The sequence below is a fragment of the Crotalus tigris genome, unplaced genomic scaffold (genome assembly GCF_016545835.1).
Source record: "Crotalus tigris isolate CLP2741 ecotype Arizona unplaced genomic scaffold, ASM1654583v1 scf7180000023746.1698619, whole genome shotgun sequence".
In the NCBI taxonomy this organism is placed as follows: Eukaryota; Metazoa; Chordata; class Lepidosauria; order Squamata; family Viperidae; genus Crotalus; species Crotalus tigris.
The window spans coordinates 1,041,434-1,062,196 of record NW_024100155.1 but is presented as its reverse complement, the minus strand read 5'-3'; the positions used below and the strand labels follow the sequence as shown (position 1 = coordinate 1,062,196).

At 48.3% G+C, this 20,763-nt stretch overlaps 1 protein-coding gene and 1 non-coding gene across 5 annotated transcripts; one reads left to right on the top strand and one right to left on the bottom strand.

Annotated features, from left to right (window-relative positions):
- Nucleotides 1-354: 354 nt before the first annotated feature.
- On the bottom strand, nt 355-18,817 carry SLC27A4 (solute carrier family 27 member 4). Of its 4 annotated transcripts, none has more exons than XM_039321552.1 (14): nt 18,555-18,817; nt 13,938-14,061; nt 13,342-13,508; nt 9,612-10,006; nt 9,067-9,225; nt 8,581-8,650; nt 7,511-7,602; nt 6,502-6,611; nt 4,494-4,703; nt 3,544-3,670; nt 3,007-3,144; nt 2,342-2,506; nt 1,184-1,330; nt 355-959 (listed from the first exon to the last, which is right to left on the bottom strand). In XM_039321552.1, exons 3-14 carry the CDS (start codon nt 13,500-13,502, stop codon nt 802-804), a joined length of 1,932 nt encoding a protein of 643 aa, XP_039177486.1. In that variant the 5' UTR covers nt 13,503-13,508; nt 13,938-14,061; nt 18,555-18,817; the 3' UTR covers nt 355-801. The 4 variants fall into 4 exon arrangements, with proteins under 4 accessions (XP_039177486.1, XP_039177487.1, XP_039177488.1 ...); XM_039321553.1 differs by lacking the exon at nt 18,555-18,817 and adding an exon at nt 15,871-16,097; XM_039321554.1 differs by lacking the exon at nt 18,555-18,817 and adding an exon at nt 15,218-15,314.
- Nucleotides 18,818-19,805: 988 nt separating this feature from the next.
- TRNAR-UCU lies at nt 19,806-19,901 on the top strand. The gene is made up of 2 exons: nt 19,806-19,842; nt 19,866-19,901. It is a non-coding gene; the product is annotated as a tRNA-Arg (tRNA).
- The last annotated feature ends 862 nt before the right edge of the window (nt 19,902-20,763 follow it).

Sequence of the window (20,763 nt, the reverse complement as noted above, 5' to 3'; positions counted from 1 at the left end):
CCCCCCAAACTGTGCAAAGTTTTAACTTTGGAAGGCAAATCTTATCTCCATTTTCAAAAACACCCCCCCCCCCGTGCAATTAAAAGGCGGATACAGCAAGTTTTCCCACCCCCACCCACCCCCAAAAAATTCATCTTGGAACAAAAGCAGAGCTGGGGCCTCGATAAGCACCTTCTTCAACCAGGCTGCCTCTTTTGTGCTTTGCAAATAGCAACCAATAAAAATTAAAAGGAAGAGCAGAGGAAAAAAACCCACTAAAATAAATATAAGAATGGCTGGTCAGCAGAGCAAGGCAGCGCAAGGGCGCCCCCTAGAGGTAATCCCCAAGCACTGCAGCTCTTGGTGTTTTTTAGATGCCACCTCAACCATCTTCCTGCTAAGACACGGAGGATGATGAGCTTTGGAGTCCCAGCTAAGGGACAAAGAAAGTTAGTCCTTGTGGGATCTGCTAGAGATCCACCCTTTCCCAAAAGGAGAAAAGAAAGCTGAAATATCATCTGTGCTTTGGTAAAGCCGACGCTACGTAAAATCGTCCAAGCTGCCAGAAAAAAAAAAAAAACCCACAATCAAATAAAAACTAAGATTTGCAGTGCCTTTTTTGGGAAACGTAATTTTTTTCCCTCTAATCTGGCATCAGGTCGGGAGGTGGTCGGCAACAAGGGGGAGGGAACCCAAACCCAGAAACTGACTTGACCGTTTCCAGTTTTCCTGCCCCATTGTAATCCCAATTCCTTGCACCGAAGGATATGATCAGTTTTTGAGGAGGGAAAAAAGTCCTTTTGATTTCTCCCCCCTCCCCTTTTACAGCTTGATTTGTCCCAACCGGATCTTTTCGAAGATTTCTTCGTCCAATAGCTTATACCGGCATTCTCGAGAGTCCAAGTAGAATAATTTATCTTTCACCACTCTGGGATCATAGCCTTCCTTGCGCAGATCGACTTTCTGGAACTTGAAAGTGCCTGAGAGGAAAGTGGGAGGGGTGGGAGGAGGAAAAAAGAGAAGCAACACGTACAGTAAGGAAAATCGGCATTTGTTTGGGTTTTTTTTTTTTTTTTGTCATTTCTCTTTGCTTTTGGCAAGGCAAAGAAACCTTCCAACTCTGTTATTCTGATATTTCTGGCCCTTAGCGTGAAACTAACCGTCTCGGTGATGCCACGTCCAATTGTATAAATTGTGCACTCACTTGTCTGATGCACTTCCTTCAGCAAGCGCAGAAAAACCGGCCGGGCGTAGGCAGGCAGCGCTTTCTTCATTTCTGCTGCAAATCGCTCCAAGTCGCAGGAATGTTCCTTATCGACGACGGCAGCCATGCCAGCTTTCCCTTCCGTGCCTAAAAAACAAAAACAAAACAGGCAGACAAAACGGTCTTTGATTGAGCAGATGGTTGATTGAGTAATATAACAGATGATCCCACCTTTCCCCCACCCATTTTATAAATACATTTTACAAATAAATTTTCTAAATAGATAGATAGATAGATAGATAGATAGATAGATAGATAGATAGATAGATAGATAGATAGATAGATAGATAGCAGATAGATAGATATAGATAATGGATAGATAGATGATAGATAGATAGACAGACAGATAGATAAATAGATAGATAGATAGAGACAGATGAGATGAGATAGATAGATAGATGATGATAGATAGATACTCAGAGATAGATAGATAGATAGACACACAGATAGACACACAGATAGACAGATAGATATAGACAGACAGACACAGATAGATAGATAGATAGATAGATAGATAGATAGATAGATAATAAATATATAGTTATATAGACATAGTTGATAGCAGATAGATAGATAGATAATGGATAGATAGATAGATATAGATAATGGATAGATAATAGATAGATAGATAGATAGATAGATAGATAGATAGATAGATAGATAGACACAGATAGATAGATGGATAGATAGATAGAGACAGATGAGATGAGATAGATAGATGATGATAGATGATGATAGATAGATAGATAGATAGATAGATAGAGAGAGAGAGAGAGAGAGAGATAGATGATGATGGATAGATAGATAGATAGATACAGATGAGATGAGATAGATAGATGATAGATAGATAGAGAGATAGAGAGAGAGAGAGAGGGATAGATATAGATAGATAGATAGATAGATAGATAGATAGATAGATAGATAGATAGATAGATAGATGACGATGGATAGATAGGTAGATAGATAGATAGATAGATAGATAGATAGGCAGGCAGGCAGGCAGATAGACAATTTGGGGTTTCTCCATATGATAGAAAAAAAACTCTGCCCAATCCTATCCCCCCCCCTCCGTCCTTGTCTTTGGCCCTTCCCACTGACCTGGCACCGCCACGCCGTAGACCACCACATCCGCCATGCTGAGGATCCGGCTGAGGGTGCCTTCCACCTCCGTCGTGGAGACGTTCTCGCCCTTCCAGCGGAAGGTGTCCCCCGTGCGATCTCGGAAATACAGGTAGCCCAGCTCGTCCATGACCAGGACGTCACCTGAGGGACAAACGCGGCGAGGGTGGCGGTGAACGTTCGTGGCAGGCCTCCCCTTCTTTACGTACAGGCCGTCCTGGACTTATGATCGCTATCGACCCCAACCGTCACTAAGCAAGGCAGCAGCTCTGTGAGCTTGCCCCCATTTTACGACCTTCCTCGCCTCGGTCGTTAAGCGAATCGCGGCGGTGGTTAAGGTAGCTACGCGGTCGTCAAGCGAATCCGGCTTGAGTTTGCTTGTCAGAAGGGCGCAAACGCCGTCGTAAATACGAGTCAGCTGCCAGTGTCTGAACTGTGATCACATGACCCTGGGGGATGCTGCAACGGTCGTTAAACGGTCGTAAGTCATTTTTTTTTCAGGGCGGTTGTAACTTGGGACGGTCACGAAATGAACTGTTGTTAAGTTGAGGATTACCTGTAGAGCTTCCAGCTCTGACTGACAGGACTTTTTGTGTAGGTGACAATGATTATGCACCCCACAATAAGAGTTAAAGAAGGCTCACCTGAGAGGTAGGCAGAGTCGCCTTTGGTGAAGACATCTCGGGCGATCTTCTTATTGTTGGCCTCGTGGTTCAAGTAGCCGTCAAAACGCTGCAACGGATCGCTTTGGACGATGCGCCCCACCAGCTGACCTGGTTCCCCTGGGGAAAGAGAGGAAGGGAGGTGCTGGATTTGAGTTTTTTTCAGGATTTGGGGGTCCGGCAGGTCCTCAAGTGCTGAGGTCTTCGGATGCTTGCAACAGAACATAGCTTAGTGGCATCTAAGGAGCTTCCACTATCAGCCAGAGAAGAACATGAAGGAATGGAGTGCTGAGGTCCTCGGATGCTTGCAACAGAACATAGCTTAGTGGCATCTAAGCAACTTCCACCATCAGCCAGAGAAGAACACAATGGAATGGAGTGCTGAGGTCCTCTGATGCTTGCAACACAACATAGCTTGGAGGCATCTAAGGAGCTTCCACCATCAGCCAAAGAAGAACACAATGGAATGGATGGGGACCTTCTCTCCACCCGAGATCTCCATCACCACTCTGATCTCACCTGGTTCACACTGCAGGCAAAGCCCATCTGGTCCCCGGATCAGCTCCATGGTGTCTTCGTTGACCCGGATTAGCTTGATGGGGTAAACATGGGGGAGGATTCTGCTGTTGAAGCCACAGGCCCCGAACTGTAGAGCAGAGAAATTTGGACAAACGGGCTCAGAAGAAGAACAGGGAGGTCCCATTTTGTCCCCCTCTGCCCCTTGACCTTCTCAGGACCACTTTTTCTTTGAAGCCCTTGGTGCTCTCTGAACTGGGCGGTTGGCATTTCATGACCCAACTAGGGAACATCATCTTCATCATCAATGCTTCCCCTCCTCCTCCACAAACCCCACTCCTTTCTAGCACTGATGACGTTCCCTAGTTGGGTCATGAAATGCCTGCAAGAAAAGAACCAAGTTCAGAAAGGACCAAAGATTCCACAATCCTCCTCCTCCTCCTCCTCTTCCTTCTCCCTTTCTCCTCCTCCTCCATTCTGAAAACCCCACTCCCTTTTAGTACTGATGTTGTTACCTAGTTGGGTCATGAAACATCTGCAAGAAAACCCCCAAGCTCAGAGAGCATCAAGGACCCCACAGTCTCCTCCTCCTCCTCCTCCTCCTCCTCCTCCTCCTCCCCTTCCTCCCCACAAACCCCACTCCCTTCTAGCACTGATGATGTTCCCTAGTTGGGTCATGAAACGTCCACAAGAAAACAACCAAGCTCAGATAGCATCAAGGACCCCACAGTCTCCTCCTCCTCCTCCTCCTCCTCCTCCTCCTCATCCTCCTCCTCCTCCCCCCCTTCCTCCCCACAAACCCCACTCCGTTCTAGCACTGATGATGTTACTTAGCTGGGTCATGAAACGTCTGCCAGAAAACCACCCAGAGCTTAAGTGAGCCCCGAGGGCTCCCCAATTTCTGAGTTCGGGAGATTCTCCCCGCTTGGCACTCTTCCCCTTCCTTCTCCTACCTTGTTGTCGAAATTCCCCACGCTGCAATTGCACTCGGTGGAGCCATAAAACTCAGCAATCTGGGGGATGCCGAAACGTTCCACGAACTCCTTCCAGATGGAGGACCGCAGGCCGTTCCCCAATGCCATCCGGACTCGGTGCTGACGCTCCACCTCTTTCGACGGCTGGTTCAGCAAGTACCGGCAAATCTCCCCGATGTACTGTACAATCTGAAAATCACAAGATTGCACACACACACACACACACGAGTTTTTGAGGGTTTGAGGGAAGGAAGACACGGGATACATGCAGTCCTCCCCTTCCGAAGACAATTAGGGCTAGATTTCGCTAAGGGGTCGCAAATCTGTACGTCCGACGGCTGTGCAGGCAGTCCTCGGCATACAGCGATTCGTTTAATGGCCGTTCACAGTTATAAAGGCACTGAAAGAAAGTGACCGACGAGCCGTCCTCGGACTTGCAACGGTCACAGCGTCACTGTGGCAAGAAAGGTCTTAAAATGGGACAAAACTCACTTAACAAGCTTTGTGGCTCAGCTGCGTCGTACGTTAAAACTAACCTTAGTTTCTTTTCAGACAGGCCTAGAAGGGCCTTGTTGACGTGTGTTGAATTGTGTTGGGTTTTTTTTTTTTTTTTGGCCAGAGAGATTCGTCTTTTAAGATTGATTGCGTTTAGACTTACAGCTTAGATTTGTGTTCAGAAACCGCAGCCCGTGTCCAAACCGATCCCTTTGCATCGCTTTTGGAAATCAGAGACACGGGCGCGTTCCTCCCACCGGTTCAAATTCTGCATAAATCAGGTTGCAAAATCATTTTACCTTATTTATTTAATTTTTTTTGCCTTATTTGTTCCAGACGCTTTCGTCTGCTTAGGCGTTTAGAATAAATAAATAAAGTCCCAGCTGGGTGAGAATTCCCCGTTCGTGAATTAACGATCCGACGTGCCGTTTTAACATTTGGGCCGCCCTTGTTCAGTTCTGTCTGTTTTATTTAAAACAGAAAACAACAGCCAAGGAAAGAAAACCCGGGCTTGTTTATTCAATGTTTACCCTACCCACAACTGGGATAATATTTAAAATCTGAACGGGAAGAAAAACCTGGATTAAGCGGAAAGGCAAACACGAGTCTTGACGTGGCATTTGAAGAACTAAGCTTGCTCTTTTGCACTGCTATTAAACAGGAAACCCAAAAAATAATAAATAATAATAATAATTCCAAAAGCAAACAGACATGGAGCAGGACTATTACAGAGGTAGATTAGACCCCAAGAATCGCCGATCCCCAAATTATTTTAACTTTCTTCTTCGCGGTCGATGCTCAACTGGGCTAAATTTAATTTGTTTTCTCTACTCAGAGGTGGGGGATAAGAACCATCCGTTGTTCCAGCAAGAATGAGAATTAAAACAGGGGTTTGGGGTTTTAAATGCATTGTCAATAACTCTGTTATTCTATTCTATTCTATTCTATTCTATTCTATTCTATTTCTATCCTATCCTATTCTATTTTTATTTCTATCCTATCCTATCCTATTCCATTTCATATTCTATTCTATTCTATTCTATTCTATTCTATTCTATTTCTATCCTATCTTATTCTATTTTTATTTCTATCCTATCCTATTCCATTTCATATTTCATTCTATTCTATTCTATTCTATTCTATTCTATTCTATTCTATTCTATTCTATTCTATTCTATTCTATTTCTATCCTATCTTATTCTATTTTTATTTCTATCCTATCCTATTCCATTTCATATTTCATTCTATTCTATTCTATTCTATTCTATTCTATTCTATTCTATTCTATTCTATTCTATTCTATTCTATTCTATTCTATTTCTATTCTGTTCTATTCTACTCTATTCCATTCCATTCCATCCCATTCCATATTCTATTCCACTCTAGTCAAGGACTGCTTGTAATAAGGTTTCCTTGCTTAGGTGTAATGCGAGCATGGCCACACCAATACTGGATCCTCCTTCCCTCCCACCGGGGGTCCCCCCTGCCTCACCGTGCAGTTGTACTTGACACAATCATCCCAAAACTGAGACGCTGAAAACTTCCTCCGGATCACCACCGTCATTCCGTGCAGGAGGCACTGCCCGATCCCCACAATGTTCCCTAAAGGCAGAATAATGCAAGGAGATAAAAATAATTAGGGAGGGAGGGGGAAGGGAGGGAGGAAGGGATGAGAGGGAAGGAAGGAAGGAAGAAGTGGGAAGGAAGGAAGGAAGGGAGGAAGGAAGGAAGGAAGGAAGGAAGGAAGGAAGGACAGATAAGGAAGGGAGGGAGAAAGGGAGGGAGAAAAGAAGGAAGGAAGGATTGAGAATAAGGAAAGGAGGGAGGAATAAGGGAAGGCAGCGAGAGAGGAAGGAAGGGAATAGAAGGGAGGGAAGGAGGAAGGAAGGAAGGATTGAAAATGGAAAGAAGGAAGGAAGGAAGGAAGGAAGGAAGGAAGGAAGGAAGGAAGGAAGGAAGGAAGGAAGGAAGGAAGGAAGGAAGGAAAGGGAGAGAAGGAAGGAACTGGACAGAGGGAAGGATGAGAGGGATGGATGGATGATAGATAGATAATAACTAACTAGCTTGCTAGACAGACAGACAGACAGATCCTTGGATAGATTTTGTACTGCGATGCTTCGTACCAAAGATCGGAGCAACCTTACAACTCAACCCCCTCCCTTCCCTTTTGACCCATTCTCTCTCCCTGCAAGGAGAAATCTAGCTGCTCAGGGCAGCTTCCTCCCCCCCTAATGGCAGCCATCAATTTGCTCTTTCACCTTTTCAGCCCAATCCAAGGCGATCCTGACCGTCAGTTAGATGAAGATCCCAAGAAACATTGCAAGAGACGATGGCTATTGGGACGAAATCTGATTCCCCCCCCTTTTTTTTGACGCCTTACTTGGGGAGGGCCATTTCAGGAAAAAGGGGAGCAAAGGAGGAAAAAAACCACAACTTTTTGGCCACGGGACGAAAAATAAAAGCACGAGGGCTTTTCTAAAGCCCGGAGCTTTGGTGTTTACCTGCCGTGTGGTAGAGAGGGAGACTGTCGTAAAGCACATCATCGGGCGTCATGCGAAAGCCCCCGTAAACCAGGGTCGCCATCCGGAAATACCTGGTCCGAGAAAAAAGAGACGCCCGAGTCGGTTTGGGTGGATTAGCCCGTGTAGAGGGGAGGAGCTCTTGAAGAAACAGGGAGCAGATTGGTTCTGAACTGCGGCAAATAATAATAATAATAATAATAATAGGCTCCTTGGGTGCAATCCCCAAACAACTGGAGCACCACTTGAACACCATCATCGGCATTGACAAATTCGCTATTAGTCAATTGCAAAAGGCGGCCTTACTAGGAACTGCTTCCATCCTGCGACGATATCTGTAATACCATCAAACATCCACATCTGCCTATCCCAGGTCCTGGGTAAGGACTCGATAGGTAGACAAAATGCCAAATCCAGTCTGAACATCTGGCTGACTGTGCGATGATCCATAATAATAATAATAATAATAATAATAATAATAATAATAATAATAATAATAAAGGTGGAAGGGACCTTGGAGGTCATCTAGTCTAACGCCCTGCTCAGGCAGGAAACCCTATATTATTTCGGACAAATGGCTGTCCATTCTCTTCTTAAAAACTTCCAGTGTTGGAGCATTCACCGCTTCTGGAGGCAGGTGGTTCCACTGGTTAATTGTCCTCCCTGTCAGGAAGTTTCTCCTTCGTTCTAGGTTGCTTCTCTCCTTGATTAGTTTCCACCCGTTGCTTCTTGTCCTGCCCTCAGGAAATGCTTTGGAGAATAGCTTGACTCCCTCTTCTTTGGGGCAGCCCCTGAGATACTGGAAGACCGCTATCCTGTCCCCCCTGGTCCTTCTCTTCATTAAACTAGACATCCCCAGTTCCAGCAACCGTTCTTTATACATTTTAGCCTCCAGTCCCCTGATCATCTTTGTTGCTCTTCTCTGCTCTCTTTCTAGAGTCTCAACATCTTTTTTACATCACCAAAATTGGATGCAGGATTCCAAGTGTGGCCTTACCAAGGCCTTGTAAAGCGGTATTAATACTTCACGTGATCTCTCCCACCCCACTGACCTGCTGTGGACGATGATTGCTGCCTTGGGCAAGCCCGTTGTTCCGGAAGTGTAAATGTAGAAGAGTTTGTCTGGAAAAAAAAAAAAGAACGACACAGAGACTTTCAAAATCTTTGGTAAAGGACAGGGAGAACTTTGGGGTTTGCAAAGGACATGGAGAACTTTAGGATATTGGCAAAGGACAGGGAGATCTTCATAAATTTGCAAAGGATCAGAGAGATCTGCAGGTGCATTTGCCCTTGGCAACCAGATCTATCTCTGTGGCACTGGCTCTCCAGCGTCCCAGCCAGCCCTGGGAAGATTTCCTCTGCAGGCTGAGCAAGATCTTGGCTCTTTCGTGGCTCGCACCGTCACCGTCCTTTGGGGAGGGAGGAATGGGGGGCAACCACGTCTCCTCCCCTGAAATCCAGGGGGAAGCGTGCCAGGCTAAGTCCCGGCAGGGGGAACAGAGAGAGCCACCTCTGAGATTTGCGCTTTGGGTGGGCACCTAAGAATCCCTTGTCCGGTGGGCTGGGCGGTTGGCGCAGGGCCTTTGCAACCGGAGAGTCGAGATCTTCCACCCCAGGTAGGGAGCTGGCGGCCTGTGGATCACCGGAGCAGAAGAGGCGGGTGGATCTATCCAGGGAGGGCTGGACATCCTTCAAGGCTGGGAGAAGAGAAAAGGAGAATTGTGGCCCGTTTTGTTTGGCGACGTTTGGGAACTGGTGGGGCATCTTGGGAACGTTCTTCTCCTAACAACAATCTTGTGAGGAAGGTTGGGGAAGGAGCAGCTGGCCCCCAAGGAGCTGAGCCATTGTGGATTGCAAGCCGCCCTTGCCCCTTAAAATAAAGTTTCGGTCTTGGCAATCCCAGTCAACCTCGTTAAGGAAACAGATTTTAGACCAAACAAATCAGTGCAATTCCCACCAGTGGGGGCTCGTTCGGGATTTAAAACCAGCCATGGAGTCAACTAACCTCGGTCGATCCTTCAGGATCACTCCGGCTTCTGCTCTCCCCTCTTTTTTCCTCCTCCCCTCCCCGTGTGCCTCTCACCTTCGGCCAGCTCGCCTCCAAACACGATGGCCTTTGCGTGGGAGATCTGGATGCAGTGGACCAAGGATTCCTGCCGCACGTTGGAGTTCAGGAGAGCTGTCTCCACCCCAATCTTGGCCAGCCCGAGCCAGAGGCCGACATACTGGTTGCAGGACTCCATGAAGAGGGCCACGGCATCGCCTGAGCGGAAGCCCTGCTCGTAGAAGAAATTGGCCACCTGGTTGGAGTAGTCATCCAGCTGGCGGAAGGTCCATTTTTCTCCTGTGCCTTGGAAGACGAGGGCCACCTTCTCCGGGTGTCTCTGGACCGTCTGCTGGAAGAGCGCGGGGATGGTGGTCCGCCGTTTCACGTACCACCAGATCTTCAAGCGGGTCGACAGGACGGCCCTGGCGGTCCTAACAAGGACAGGACAACGGGCAGAAGCGTCACGATAAAAGACGGTGGAAGTTCTCGGTCCTCCAGGCCTTGGTTGTCCCAGAGGTGTTTTTTTTTTCTCAAAGAGGCAACTGGACTTCGTTGTTTTTCTCCGAGGACGTTGCCCCTCTCCTCCCAGAAGCTTCTTCGGTTCTTCAGAAGGCCAACTGGATTTTGTTCTTCCTCGAAGACGTTTCGCTTCGCATCAGAACTGAGGACGCTTAAATGGACGAGAAGCAAAACATCTTCAAAGAAGAACAGAGTCCAGTTGCCTTCTGAAAGAACTGAAGATGCTTCTTGGATGAGAAGCGAAAGGTCTTCAAGGAAAATCGAGGGAAGTCCAGTTGCCCTGGGAAAAAACGCCTTTGGGGAAAAGCGTCAAGGTGGAAGACTCAAGGTGGAAACCAAAGGCCAGCATGCTACTACAACTTTTATGATACAACTATACTAAGGGAATCTTGTGAGTCTCAAGACTTTCTCCCCTACCATTATCCCATCGCTGGACGTTTTTAAAAAGAGACTGGACAATCACCTGTCCGAGACGGTATAGGTCCTCCTGCTTGAGCAGGGGGCTGGACTAGAAGACCTCCAAGGTCCCCTTCCAGCTCTATTCTATTCAACATCTTCACAAGAACATGGGAGAGATGTGTCTGAGACACTGTCTCAAGTTATACCACTCTAGGCTGAACTCAGATTTTCTCTTCTCTTGTCTTGATTGTGATAGAATCAAGACCAGGTGAAGTGTTAATACCACTCTACAAGGCCTTGGTGAGGCCACACTTGGAATCCTGCATCCAGTTTTGGTCACCACGATGTAAAAAAGATGTCGAGACTCTGGAAAGAGTGCAGAGAAGAGCAACAAAGATGATCAGGGGACTGGAGGCTAAAAAATACCAAGAACAGTTGCTAGAATTGGGTATGTCTAGTTTAATGAAGAGAAGGACCGGGGGGGGGGGGCATGATAGCAGTCTTCCAATTTATCAGGGGTTGCCACAAAGAAGAAGGAGTCAAGCTATTCTCCAAAGCACCCGAAGGCAGGACAAGAAGCAACAGATGGAAACTAACCAAGGAGAGAAGCAACCTAGAACTAAGGAGAAACTTCCTGACAGTGAGAACAATTAACCTGTGGAACAACCTGCCTCCAGAAGCGGTGAATGCTCCAACACTGGAGCCCCCCACCTCAGCATTTAGACCCTTTATTGTTGACTCTGGAGAAGATTGTCCCCAGACGCTGGGAACTCTGCAGAGGAAATCACTCATCATCAACCTCCTTCCGGGTTGGCGCCCCAAATGTGGACATCCAACCACAGATTAGCAACTGTGCAGTGTGCTGCACAACCACACACACACACACACACACACACACACGCACACACACGCACGCACAAACCCGCACCTCCAGTTCCATGTCAAAAGCAGGTGGAACAGCTTCCACGGAGGAGCTGCGACAAATGCAACAATCGGTTGCTGATGAACTTAAAAACGTCTTACACAACTCTGCCCGCCCTGCAATAATTTGATGGCGGTTGTCGGCTTCCCCTGGCGTCCATCTGACAAGAGTCAGCATGCCTTTTGTGGCGTCTGCCGGTTCCCAGGTTCAACCTCTGCAGGGTTGCAAATTCTCGGCTCGCTTAATTTTTTTTTTTATTTGCTGGAAAAACTAGTTGAGCCAGAAAGATCCGACGGATTAGCATTGGCTTAAGAGGGCCGTGGTGGAAATCCGGCACGTTTGCAAAGAAAGGTGGCCGGGGAGGGGGGGGGGGCTTTATGCCTGGAAGGGTCAGCGTGACACAAAACGGGGCTTCTGGGAAAATTCAACAGCTGCCTCGCGCGAGCCACGTTTTTGAAGTGTTTAGCAAAAAGAGGATCCAACCATTGGCTCTTTCGGCACCAGCCTTCAGTCCCAAAACTCAAGTTGCGCTTCAGACAGAAGAAAGGGTTTTGTTCGTGGCTGCCAGCCTGCGGAACTCCCTGCCTCATGAGATCAGAGTGACCCCCTTTTTTGACGTCCTTTGCCAAACCGATTAAGACATTCCTATCTCTGCGAAGGCGTGTGATGCACAGCCAGCCCACGCACGGCTGATGTAATCTGCCGGCATTTCCTGGCACTGCCTTCTGGTTTCTTTTTTTCTCCTTCCTTCTCTTAATGCCTTTCTTACTTTGCATATTTTTTTTTCCTCCCAAAATGTGAGAGTCACTTTAGAGAGGGAGAGTTCATGGATAAACAAAATAATCCCTGGACGACGACGACGACTACTACTATTACTACTACTACTACTACTTCTTCTTCTCCTTCTTTTCTTCTCCTCCTTTTCCTTCTCTTCCTCCTTCTCCTTCTTCTCTTTTTCCTCCTCCTTCTCCTCCTCTTCTTCTCCTCTCCTTTTCTTTTCTTCTTCTTCCTTCTCCTCCTCCTCTTCCTTCTCCTCCTCCTCCTCCTCCTCTACTTCTTTTCTTTTCTTCTTCCTTCTTCTCCTCCTCCTCTTCCTTCTCTTCTTCCTCCTCCTCCTTTTATTTTCTTCTTCCTTCTTCTTCTCCTCCTCCTCCTCCTCCTCCTTCCTTCTTCCTCTTCTCCTCTTCCTCCTCCTCCTACTTCCTTCTTCCTCTCCTCCTCCTCCTTCTTCCTTCTCCTTCCTCCTTCCTTCTTCCTTCTTCTTCTCCTCCTCCTCCTTCTCCATCATCATCCATCATCTTCCATCATCATCTTATTATTATTATTATTCATTAGACGTGAACCGAATGAATAATAATAATAATATAAGATGAAGGTGGAAGATGATGGAAGATGATGATGATGATGATGATGATGATTATGTACCTATTTTCTAATAGAGGTCAATTTTTGCTTTCACCTGGTTATCGAATAGGCTTATTTTATGGCGCAGAGAGAATGCCAGGGAAGGGACCAATGGCCGTTTTCCACACTTACGACCATTGCAGCCTCCCCCGTGGTCACGTGATCAAACTCCAGCCGTTTGCCAACTGACTCGTATTTATGACGGATGCGGTGTCCCAGGGTCATGTGAGCCCCTTTTGCGACTTGGCTCCTATTTATGACGGCTGCAGCGTCCCCGGGGTCACGCGGTCCCTTTTTTCCGACAAGCAAAATCCGTGGGGAGAAAGCCAGAGGCAGATTCATTTAACAACCGCGCGACCCGATGCAGCGATTCGCTTAACAACTGTGGCCGGGAGAGGTCATAAAACGGGGCGAAATTCAACGAGAGCAACAGAAAAATGTCTTGAGCTCAATTGCCGTCGTTAAGCCGAGGACCGCCTGCAGACCAAAGGGAAGGGGATGGAAGAAACGCCGCAGACTTACGTAGCGTCCCGCTTGATCGTCTTCACGAAGATCCGGAGGAACTGCCATCCACCGGAGCCCAAATAGAATATGAAAAGGGCTGGCACCACTTGAATCCAGGGCAGGTCAAAAAACAGCCGGAAAATGACGGACATGGATAGGAGGACCACCCAACGCATCATATTGGCCTGAAAGAAAAGGAAAGAAAAGAAAAACAGAAAAAGAACATATTTCTTAATCTGGATGAATCCATCTCTCTTGGCCGAATCGTTCCTTAAATTAATTTTGAAAAAAATTAACCAGTGGAACAGCCTGCCTCCAGAAATCGTGGGCGCTCCCTCACTGGAGATTTGTAAGAAGAGGCTAGACAGTCACCTGTCTTGAGATGGTATAGGTTCTCCTGCTTGAGCAGGGGGCTGGACTAGAAGACCTCCAGGGTCCCTTCCAGCTCTATTCCAATTGATTGATCACTGGAGGTTTTTAAGAAGAGGCTGGACAGTCACCTGTCTTGAGATGGTATAGGTTCTCCTGCTTGAGCAGGGGGCTGGACTAGAAGACCTCCAGGGTCCCTTCCAGCTCTGTTCTCTTCTAAATATATCAAATGGGACCCAACGTACTGTGAAAAATGCAGGCTCCCGGTCTTGGTTAATCCTTCCGTTCCTCCAACTAGTCAACTTTTTCCTTCCCTTCTTTCTTCTCTTCCCTTTCTCCAAATGGAGGGAATGCTATTCGGATCGCCACCTGATTAAAAAGACCAAAAAAAAAAAAAAAAAAAAAGGTCCGCAGATTTAAGTCAAAAGTCCAAAGGCAGTCCAGGGCACAATTATACTGCTATTATAAGAATTATAATACTGTAATTATAATTACAACACCCGCCTTCTTTGAAGAGGGTAGATCCTCTGCAAGATAGGATCCCTCTTGGGTTTTTCTTGATTGGGCATCTCTGAAATCGCCAAGTTGATCTCCCGTCTTTATGCTGGTTATGACCGTAATAAAGATTGATTTGATTTCCAGCTATCAGAAGATAGCACTGGTAACCTTTGCTCCCAAGCTGAGTTTGCTTCGATTTTTGGCAGATATTTACACGTGTGCATGTGAATTATTTACTTAGCCAAGGTCAAAATACTCTTATTTTAAATGAAATATACTTTTCCAAGCTGAAACATCAAACCTAGCAAGGCAGAAGTTACTGGGGCTCCAGACCAGCACATGGCAAGGGAATTTTTAAAGGCGCAGAATGCAGAAGAAACTCGACAACAAATGAAAGACTTTAATTAAAACTGTTAAGACCGGAGTAAAAAAACGTTTCGCGGCATTTATTTGCCGTTCGCTTCAGTGTAAATCAAATCAAATGCTGCGGGAATCCAACTTTCTGTCCCTAAAACGGAAATTTTCAATTAAGGAGTCTTTGCCAAAAGGGCAGGCGAGCAGGTTTTAATTCCCAAAGGTAAAGCAGGAAAAATGCAGAGTTTAACCTGAAGCTGGGGAAAAAAATATATTACACCTCGTCCAAGCTTCTACATCGCATGCCTTACAGGGGAGTCAAATAAAGAAGTCTAATTCTAATTCTAAAAGTTCCCTACAGGATGAAAACGTTTTTAAGAAAAGGCGAAGTCGTGCTAGAAACCAACGGAGCATCCTAGTTCTTGAGATGCTGATGGAAAAGCCATATCCGTAGCAATTTGCCCTGGAAATCTATCTTTTTGGATAAAACCGCCCTAGGCTTTGCAATCCAGCCTTCTAGGTCCTCAACATTTCTTAATGTTTCTGGACCCTTCCTCGTCTCATTCGGTGCACAGACAGGACCCAGAAGCACCCAGGGAAGTCCAGGATAACAAAGGTAGGAAGACACCCAGCTAGAATTGCATCGCCCTCCTTAAAAATAAAAATTAATTACATCACTGGCTGCCCAGGGCATCTTGGAAGGATGGGGCAGAAGGATTTGCAAACCACCAAAGAGATTACGGATTTCAGCCGGTCTGCTGGCATCAAGAGAAATTAAAAGTTTCTTCTCTTTTATCCCAAAGGACGTTCTGATCTGCTTGGCTTCACGGACGTAAAAGTTCTAAGTCCAAGGTTTGGAAAAATGCCTTCTCTGCCAGGGCCAACCCAAACTGGATGTCCACAGAGGTTCAATTCATCCAGGTCATAGTTGACCCAAAGGTGCTTCCCCCCCCCCAAAAGGCAACTGGACTCTGTTCTTCCTTGAAGACCTTTCGCTTCTCATCAGAACTGAAGAAGCTTAAATGGATGAGAAGCGAAACATCTTCAAGTCCAGTTGCCTTCTGAAGAACTGAAGAAGCTTCTTGGAGGAGAAGTGAAATGTCTTCAAGGAAAAAAACGAGTCCAGTTGCCTTTTTTGGGGAAAAAAAAGCACCTCTGGGAGAATCCAAACTCAAGAAAGGTGGTCATAAAGGACCCCCACCCCTCTCCCAGACAGAAGGACATTCACATAGTTTTCCTCATCCCAGACCGTCATTTTTCCTCTAATATCTACCCTCTTTGTGGTTTCCATCATCTTTAGGGAGCTTTGAACTCTCTCCTTCTCACCTGCTTGCCTGGGGCTGGTGTCTCAGCTTTGCTGGTGGCCAGAACTTCTTTTGGGAGGCCACCTCAGGACCTAATCAGTCGCCACGGTCCTCATCCCTGCTGCTACCTTCTGGAATTTGCTCAAGAGACCAGATCTTTCCTATTCCTCTGCATATGCTAAACAGGCGTCTCATTTCCAGCTGAAATCCTTTTCTCTCTCTCTCTTTCCCAGGGTTGCTTTCGACACCGGCCAGGCCCTCCCTCTGCAGATTAGATGCTCAGCCTTCTGGGCTGTTTCACTCTTGGGCAATCGTACCCCCGTGGGCCGTCTCTAAAGCTTCATACTTGGCTAAGCAGAAAATTATGCCCTCTATACACCTTGCCGGCCTCGCCTCTGCCGATGGCACAAAAACACCTTGTTTCTCCCATGGAGCTAAGGGCATCCAGGTGAATCTTCCTTGCTGGAAACTAATTTTAAAAACATTTCTCCTCCTCTCCCATTTGCCCCTTCTTCCATCTTCAGGCCTACAACTGCGGCAATAAAGCTGGGTTTTCTCACTCTAAATTCCGCCAGGTTTGCAGATCTCCCCTTTTAAAAGTTGTCGCGTTGTTGTCCTTAATAATGCATTCTCTTTGAGGGAAGAAAGGAGAGGAGAGAGAAAAGAGTAAAGGAGGGGAGAAGGAAGTAGGAAGGTTGGAGGAGAAGAGGAGAAGTGGGGAGAAAGGAGAGGAGAGTGGTGAAGGGAAGAGAAGAGGAGAGGAAGAAGAGGGAAGTAGGGAAGAGAAGAAAGGGAGAAAGAAGGTAGAGAAGAAGAAGTGTGGATACAGCGAAAGGGGAAATGGGCGAGTATGTGTGTATTTATTTCATTTTATTAAAAGTATCTTATATATGAATGTTAAAAGAATGTATGTTAGCATCTGATAAATATCACGGTATATGCATGGGGGAGAGTTTGGAAAAATAAAAAATAATTTTAAAAAATAATTAAAAAATAATGCATTCTCTTTTACCAATGGCAACCGGCATGGATCACCGTTCTGCCTTCAGCTGCGGTTCACACAACTTCCTAACCCCTTTAGCGGAACTGAAGTTTTCAGAGTTCACTCAACTTGCCTCTTACCCCCCCCTCCGTACACAACGGGCCTTAAATTCATCACACAAACAGGCTTTTGAAACTCCACCAGGCAGAGTCCAGTTTTATCAAGGTTCAGATGGAATCCAAAAGTTTTAGCCTTCGCCTGATCCCCAAAATCATTTTGACTTATCCACGGATTCACCCCGAAACCTTCTGGAACCTCAAGAGGCTTCTGACTTATTACCATTTTGCTTGTCGTCAAAGGTGGAAGAAAACCCAGCTAAATTCCTCTCTGAGACCTTGCAAAAAAGCCGAAAGAAAGTTTCAGCTTCCCACAGGAAGAAATCAGAAGCACGAAGAGGTGGCTTTGATCTCAATCGCTTAGAAAACTTGCAAAACGTGATTTGAACTAATGAAACGGATTGGCTCAGAGCTTCCCACTCCTTGCTCTGTGCCAATTGTTATTTGTTTAAAGAAATCCTTGTTTATGTCTGTGTGTGTGTGGGGGGGGGAATGGAAATGCCCATTTTAAGTCACTGGAGGTTTTCAAGAAGAAACTGGACAGCCATGTATTGGGGGGTTAGACTAGATGACCTCCAGGGGTCCCTTCCAACCCTGTTATTCTATGTTCTAAGTAAGGCCCCCGAAGCTGACTAAATCAGCGCAAATATTTTATAACCACGAGCCTATATATATATATATATGCTTTAGCTTTTGCATTAAACAGTTTTTGTTTTAACATTATCCTGGTGCTCGGACGCAGACTGGCTGGAAGGCGATGGGCTTTGTAGTCCAGGCTAGTCTTATTTTGCAATCTCACCCTGCTTTTTTTTTTTTTTACTGCAGGGGTGGAGAGGAGCCTCGTAGCCTCTTCCAGCTGTCTCATCACAATTGATGCGCCGGGGCTTAAAGATAATTTGAAATACATCAGGAAAGGACCCCGTTTTCTCCTACTATTTGTCCCCTTCGCCTTCTTTTTCCCAATACTCTACAGATCAGCACACGGAGCTTTGGCAGAGCATGATCGACACACACACAGACCCACAAATACACTCTTGCCTATTGCATTGGTATGCAAACAGGCACGGGAGGGGGGGGCAACAGCCTCATATGCACCATGGGTACCCCTTCTGTTTGGGAGACCCCCTAGTCATCCCAGTGGCGGGGGATACTTCTGGATGGGCAAGGATTTTGCTGCAATGCCTGGGAAGGGAGGGGGGTGCATTGTTCATTTGTCCCCCCCCCTGCTGGGTCTGGGCTACCCCCCCCTCCGCAGCCCACATTGGAGGGGGGACTAATGGGGAGTGTGGTCCCTCCATCTCCACCCAGGAAGGGCCAGTCTTGGTTCCTTTGAGGCAAAGAACCAGCCTGGAAGGCTGGTTGATCCAGGACCACCTGATCCACCCCCCCCCATCTCAAGGAGGGTGTGTGTGTGTGGGGGGGTCCTCTCCTCTTCAGCTCCCCCCTCCCCATTTAATTGAAAGGAAGCAGAAGGGAGAAAGGATGGATGGCACGGGTGGGGGGGGGAGAGGCCTGGAAGGGGGGGTCACCCCCTTTTGTTCCCCCACCGCCAGCCGCCCCCTCCTCGCAGCGGGGGACCCCCTGGGCGCGCCCCGCCCCGCCACCCACCTGCGGCCAGACTGCCCGCATCCCTTTGGAGGCGAAGGCGCTGCTTGCTCCAATCCAGCCCCTGCGAGGCAGTCCCCAAGCGCAAGGATCGGGCTCTTTTTCTTCCTCCTCCTCCTCCTCCTCCTCCTCCAAATCTGCTGAGCCACCGGCCTTTCCTTCCCGTCCCGGCTTGCACCTGCCTGGCCCTGCCTTCCCCCATGCGAAGGGCAGCGGCGCCGGCGGGAGGAGGCGGAATTCCGAAGCAGCCTCCGAAGTGATGCTAGCTTTAGACGCTGCTCCGGCTCTGCAGCGCCCAGAGGACCCTCCAGGGGGCGCCCTCGACCCTCCTCCCGCAAGGCACGGCGGGAGTTGGAGTTCCGCCCGCCTTCCCAGCCGCGGGAGGGGGAAGGGGCTGTATAAAGCGGGGCGATCCAGAATTGCACGGAGGGGGGGGGAAACACTCCAAAGGGGGAGGAGGCACCCGTGCAACCCCCGTGCACACGACGCACAAAGCGTGCAGGCGGAAGCAAGGGGAGGGAGGGAGGGCGGGGGGGTCTTTGGATTTTTCTTCCCCCCCCCCCGTGCAATTCTGGATCGTCCGGGGACCCCGGGGCCAAGAAACGAATTGACCCCCCCCCTTGCTCCCTTTTACACCCGTGCAACCCCCGTGCACACGACGCACAAAGCGTGCAAGGGAGGGAGGGCGGGCGGGGGGGGGTCTTTGGATTTTTCTTTCCCCCCCCTTCCGTGCAATTCTGGATCGTCCGGGGACCCCGGGGCGATTTGCAGGGAGAGCCCCCCGGGCCAAGAAACGACGCGACCCCCCCCCTTTTACACCCGTGCAACCCCCGTGCACACGATGCACAAAGTTGCAGGCGAAAGCAATGGAAGGGAGGGCGGGGGTCTTTGGGTTCGGCGATCCAGAATTGCACAGGGGGGGGAACACTCCAAAGACCCCGGCCCACGGCTTTGCACCCGCGTAACCCCCGTGCATACGACGCACAAAGCGTGCACGCGAAAGCAAGGGAAGGGAAGGCGGGGAGGGGGCCTCTCCTTCTGCAAAGGGGAAGGGGGGGGCCGGCTGGCCCGCGCTGCTCTGTGGACCCCATCGCTCCCCACGGAGGCAGCTCCGGGTTCCTCTCCTCCACGCGTGGCCAATGCAAAGAGAAGGGGGGGGGGGAGAAACAGCTCGGCCGGGGCTTATGGGCCGCCGCTTGTGGGGAGAGGAATCCGGAGCAGAGAGCGCGCAGGCTGCGCTGCAAGAGCGCGTGGGGCTCTGTGGCGCAATGGATAGCGCATTGGACTTCTAGATCTATATGACGGGACGGAGTCATTCAAAGGTTGTGGGTTCGAGTCCCACCAGAGTCGCGTGGTTTTTTTTGTTTTTTTTGGGGGGGGGTGTTTTATTTTTGCAGTTTAAATAAGCGAGGAAACGAATCGTCGCTTTTTGGAAAGTTACGGCAGGAAGGGAAAAGAAGAGAAAGAAAAAAAAAAGATAAACTTTTGGAAAAGTTTCCTTTGGCGGGTTGCACGCTTTCTCACGGGAGAAAGAGAGGGGGGGGAAGAGGTCCTTCTGCCCCCCCCTTCTGCCCCCCTCTTCTTTGCTTCGTTCCCCTTCCTCCCTTTGGACAACTATTTGTCTGAAATGTTATGGGGTCTCCTGCTTGAGCAGGGGGCTGGACTAGAAGACCTCCAAGGTCCCTTCCAGCTCTTGTCATTCTATACTGGGCTGTGCTATTCCTCCGCTGCGCTGCTCCCCCCGACCCAAGAAAGCAAGGAAAGGTGTGGAGGGTTGCTGTGCGCCAGCGAGGCGCACGCGGGCGCACGGCTGGAAGCGCCAACGCGAGCGCAAAAAAGCCTTCGCGTCCACGATGCGAGCAGGGACCCCCAAGCGAGGGGGGGGGAGAGACACGGGTGGGTTTAGGATGTCGGATAAGGAGGGGAGAATACCCCCGAAGAAGAGAGAAAAAAAGAGAAAATCAGAAGGACGGGCATTGAACAGGGGGCTGGACTAGACGACCTCCAAGGTCCCTTCCAGCTGTATCCAGATTTATTGGGGGGTGGGGGAGAGCAGCCAACTTGCGTGGCAGCTGGCATGATGAACAAGAAGGCATCAAGATGCTTATCCCGCACGCTGGCCGGCTTCAGAACAAGCCAAATAATTGAAACAAGTTTTAAACTTTCAAATCTTGCTTTCCCCAATTTTAATAATAATAGTAGTAGTAGTAGT